The sequence below is a fragment of the Zingiber officinale genome, chromosome 2A (genome assembly GCF_018446385.1).
Source record: "Zingiber officinale cultivar Zhangliang chromosome 2A, Zo_v1.1, whole genome shotgun sequence".
NCBI lineage: Eukaryota > Viridiplantae > Streptophyta > Magnoliopsida > Zingiberales > Zingiberaceae > Zingiber > Zingiber officinale.
In genome coordinates, this window is record NC_055988.1 from 123,301,149 (window position 1) to 123,305,938 (window position 4,790).

Genomic DNA, 4,790 nt, shown 5'->3' on the forward strand with positions numbered 1-4,790 from the left:
TACTGATGGAATACTGATAGAATTGGTATTCAGTTGGTATATATTAATATGATTTACCGACAGAAACACGTTAGAAAAATATCAATATTTTTCCCTCGATGGAAACAGTGTTTCTGTTTGTTTCTGTCGGTCGACATGGACAGAAACAACATTTTTGTTAGTATTCACTAAAGATTTTCTAACGGAAATTATGTTTCCATCGGTAAGTCCTTTTGGTAATTGCCAACGGAAACATTGTTTATGTCATGAAAAAAAATTAACAAGATATAAATTCCATCGATAAAATTGTTTCTAACGAATAACTACCCGACAAACGATTTTTCATCGTAGTTCCGTCACTAAATGAATATACTGACAGAATTTTCTGTGGATAATCACGGTTTCTTTTATAGTGTTCAGTCTTGTAATCTATGTGACTCGCATAACAGCCTTCAAATCCCGCATGATAGTTCATGTGGAGATTCGTTCCAATTGCTTATACAAGGTCCTACCATAATAAGTGAGTATAATTTTCTTCTCTCACATAAAGGATACTCTTCTTCTTCCTTGAGCTATTTTCACTTTCTCTTACACACCACAAACTTGATATCTTACTCAATGCTGACTTGACCGTCAGAAGGGCTGCGGTGGCAACGCCAGCCCCTAACTGATGTGTTTTGACCCATAAGGTACCAGAGAGGAGTCTCACCTTCAGCTCCTAGAGGAAAAAAAAACAGTGAGAAGGATCTCGAGCAGGTGAAGACTCCATCGCATATGAACATCTAAGAGATGTGAAGAGAAGAAGAAATGATAGGGGAAGTGTACAAACTCTGCATTGACTTAAGTAGGTTCTCTGCAATTCTTCCAAGTCAATCCCTCCTCTCCAATGATCCAAAGGTTCTTTTATTCTTCTTATTTTTTTCTTTTGATGCTTTGGAAATTAAAATGGAGCAGCTGGTTCAACTAATAATGATCCATTTTCATCGACCTCGTGGCAATACTTATTCCAATTGAATGGCACAAGCTAGTCAAAGTCTCTGGGAGAGAAGAGGTGAGGAAGAAGAGAGGAGAAGAAAATACCATTTATCCCTTCGTGTCCACCTAGGTTTGAATTGACAATGCAATACATGAAGCTCCTACGATAATTTTACCTAGCTTCTTTTATAGTATTGCAAAGATCGCCTACTCTCATCAATGACCCTTCTTGTAATGATGAGCGCTACTGATGTGGCAAAAGGTGATTCATAGTGCCCCCGTTAATTTATCCCTAGATCAACACGGAAGAGGTAAATCACGGATGACTACTAGCTATTAGTGCAAATGACCAAGACATGAGGGAGGTTATGTTCCGTCACGTCGAGTTTCGACCCCAAAACCTCATGCAATAATATCTATATTTTAATTATCGCACCGCCCCGAGAAAATATGATGAGCGCTACTGATGATCTTTGTTAGTGTAGCTTTGATTTTCTAATTTACTCTGTCGTGGAAGCTGTCAGGATAATAAATTTCACGGTAGAATTCTTCAGAACCTAGCTGGGCCGGGTCCGACTCACGTGCCCTAATTTTTTCAAATTTTCACCGTCTTAATTGTAAATCATTCCGCATAAATCAAAACAGGATAGAAGACGGTAGTTTCAACGTACTAAAAGTAGCCAGACTTTTGACTTTTCCCCTTTCCAGTCTGTTGATACTTTGATCATCATCATCTTGATCATTCCCTCTCTCTCTGCGATTGCTCGAGCACTTGCCACTGACTTTTCATGTTTAATATTGTTCAGAGTTCAGATTCTTTTTTTTTTTTTCTTTTCTTCTCTCAGCTCCAGTGACGATCCATCTCGGTCCACATGAGAGTGGCGTTCGCTGGGGGTGGCTTTTCTCCCTTCGATGATTGTTCTTCTTTCTTTAATTTTGTGCTCCTTTTCGTTTGTTGAACAACTCCCTCATCAGCGATCGGAAGGAAGGCGGCAGGTAGCTCCAACGCCACCATCGCCTTCCTCTTTTTCTTCCTCCCTCGGGGAGAATGATCTGTTCCAGGGCGCCGGCATGAGCTCCCAAAGCAGGATTTTGGCTCTGTTCTTGTCTTCTCTCCTCCTGTTCTTGGATCTGCCGGCGGCGGCTCTCGACCAGGATGGAGTGCTTCTGTTGCACTTCAAGTACTCCGTCGTCGCCGACCCCCTCGGCGCACTCGGCGGCTGGAACTACGACGACGCCACGCCCTGCGCGTGGAATGGCGTCGTGTGCATGGGCTTCCCGGACGCGAACGCGTCGAGGGTTATCGGGCTGGTGCTCCCCAATTCGAAGCTCGCCGGCGGCGTGCCGTGGGAGCTCGGGCTCATCGGGCGCCTGCGCCATCTAGAGCTGTCTGGGAATGCTCTGAATGGGACTCTTCCGGCGTCCTTCTTCAACTCGTCTGAGTTGCGCGTGCTGTCGTTGGCTGATAACGAGATCTCCGGCGACATCCCCGAGATCCCTGATGGCTGCTTGAACGAGCTGCAAGTGCTTAATCTTTCCGACAACGCGCTGGTAGGCAAGGTGCCGGGTGGTCTCGCCCTGCTCCCCAATCTCACCACCATCGCTGTCGCGAATAATTACCTCTCCGGCGAGCTCCCCGCGGGCGGGTTCGGCGATCGGGTCGAGTACGTTGACCTAAGCGCCAACTTGATTAACGGCTCTTTGCCGCCGGACTTAGGAGGGCCAAGCCTCCGGTACCTGAACTTGTCGCGGAACCAGATCTCCGGTGCTATCCCGCCGCAGCTGGCATCGGGAATTCCGGCTAACTCCACCGTGGACTTCGCGTTCAATAATCTCACCGGAGAGATCCCACAGGCCGGAGCCTTGGCCGCGCAAGGGCCTGAGGCGTTCGTCGGGAATTCCGAACTCTGCGGGAAGCCGCTGGAGAACCTCTGCACGATTCCCTCCACCCTCTCCGGCCCGCCGAATTCGACGACGGGAAATCCACCGGACTCTCCTCCAGCCTTCGCGGCGATGCCGAGAAACGCAGCGGATGGTGCGCCTGCCACCGGCAGCGGGCAAGGGAAGCTTCGGCCAGCGGTAATTATCGCGATCTCCGTCGGAGATGTGGCTGGAATTGGGTTTCTCGGCGCCGTGTTTTATTATTTTTATCTAATAAAGAAGAAGAACAGAGAACAGCACCATCAACATCAGCAACAGGCGAAAGGAGTAGTGACTTTTGGCATGAACAAGCAACAACCTCGGCCATCGTCGTCGGAATCGAGAGGATTTAGCTGTATCTTCTGCTGTTCGAGGAGAAATCGCCTCGACGACGAAGAAGAAGACAGCGAAGATGAATCGACGTCCTCTGACCCAGAAGCAGGGGAAGAGACAAGAAACAGAGCAGAGGAAGGCGGCAGCGGCGGCGGCGGAAGAACGCCACAGCAACCAGATGCGACTCTCATCGCCGTCGACGGAGAGACTGAGCTCGAGATGGAGACTCTTCTCAAAGCCTCGGCCTACATACTCGGCGCCTCGGGGTCGAGCATCGTTTACAAGGCGGTGCTGGCCGACGGCACCGCCCTGGCCGTCCGCCGAATCGGCGAGAGCAGCACCATCGACAAGCTCAAGGACTTCGAAGCACAGGTTCGCAGCGTCGCTAAGTTCCGGCACCCCAACCTGCTCCGCCTCCGGGGATTCTACTGGAGCGCCGACGAGAAACTCCTCATCCACGACTACGTTCCCAACGGCAGCTTAGCCAACATTTCATTCGCCAGCAGTAAGCTTCGTATCGCACTCTTCTTTCACAGTAGCAAACTCGATTCGTCAGTTTGACGATGCTCTCCGGTTGTTCTCAGAGAAGCAGAGCTCGTCGCCGTTCCACCTGAGCTGGGAATCGCGCCTCCGGATCGCGTGGGGCCTGGCGCGAGGACTCGCCTACCTCCACGAGAAGAAAAGCGTGCACGGCAACGTGAAGCCGAGCAACATCCTCTTGGACGCGGACATGGAGCCCAAGATCGCCGACTTCGGCCTCGACCGCCTCCTCTCCGGTGACGTCTGCGTCGGCGGCGGCGGTTACCGACTAGGCACGTCGGCCCGGCTCTTCGGCAGCAAGAGATCGTTGCATTCGCAGGCAAGCTTGCCGGAGCTGTCGCCGCCGGTTTCCGGAGCAAGCCCACTCGGATCCTCCGTCGCCTCGTCGGAGGCCCTGTACCAGGCCCCGGAATTCCTAAAGAGCTTGAAGCCGAGCACGAAGTCGGACGTGTACTCGTTCGGGATGGTGCTGCTGGAGATGCTGGCTGGGAGGGTGGTGTCGGAGATCGAAGTGGGGGAGTGGAACGCCGGCGGGCTGGTGGCTGAGGAAAGGCACAATGTGGTGAGGATGGCGGACCCGGCGATGCGCGGGGAGGTGGAGGGGAAGGAGGAAGCGCTGATGAGCTGCTTCAGGCTGGGGTTCGCTTGCTGTGCGGTGGCCCCGCAGAGGAGGCCGGCAATGAAGGAGGTAGTTCAGGCGCTGGAGAAACTGCCGCCGCCGTCGTCTTCTCCTCCGTTCGCTTAATTCAACTGAATCCAATACTGATTTGTTGGAAAATGATGATACTTTTCAATTTGAAAAGTAAAAAAAAATGATAAAAAAATTTATTTACTTTTCCTTTTCTTTGGTTTCGTGTGATCTCGTGCAGATGATGCAATGGTGGAAATAGAAACGGATGATTTTCCTCAATTTAGTTAGATTTTCAGTTAGATTTCCTTCGAGCTATACACTACTTTCTTTTCTAGAACTTCAAGATAACACAACGAAGGCATTAGATTTTGGTTTAGATTTACTTCAATTTATGCACTACCTTCTTTTCTAT

At 50.1% G+C, this 4,790-nt stretch overlaps 1 protein-coding gene across 1 annotated transcript; it reads left to right on the forward strand.

Moving 5' to 3' along the window:
• The first annotated feature begins 1,590 nt into the window (after positions 1 to 1,590).
• Positions 1,591 to 4,590, forward strand: LOC122042178 (probable LRR receptor-like serine/threonine-protein kinase At4g37250). The gene is made up of 2 exons (XM_042602164.1): positions 1,591 to 3,712; positions 3,792 to 4,590. The coding sequence occupies exons 1-2, from the start codon at positions 1,867 to 1,869 to the stop codon at positions 4,490 to 4,492; spliced, it is 2,547 nt and encodes an 848-aa protein (XP_042458098.1). The 5' UTR covers positions 1,591 to 1,866; the 3' UTR covers positions 4,493 to 4,590.
• Positions 4,591 to 4,790: the final 200 nt, after the last annotated feature.

Bases quoted from the DNA above. Each gene is read 5' to 3' on its own strand.
- LOC122042178 (XM_042602164.1), top strand. From the start codon at position 1,867: ATGATTGTTCTTCTTTCTTTAATTTTGTGCTCCTTTTCGTTTGTTGAA. The intron at 3,713-3,791 runs GTAAGCTTCGTA...GGTTGTTCTCAG, and splicing joins CAACATTTCATTCGCCAGCA to AGAAGCAGAGCTCGTCGCCG.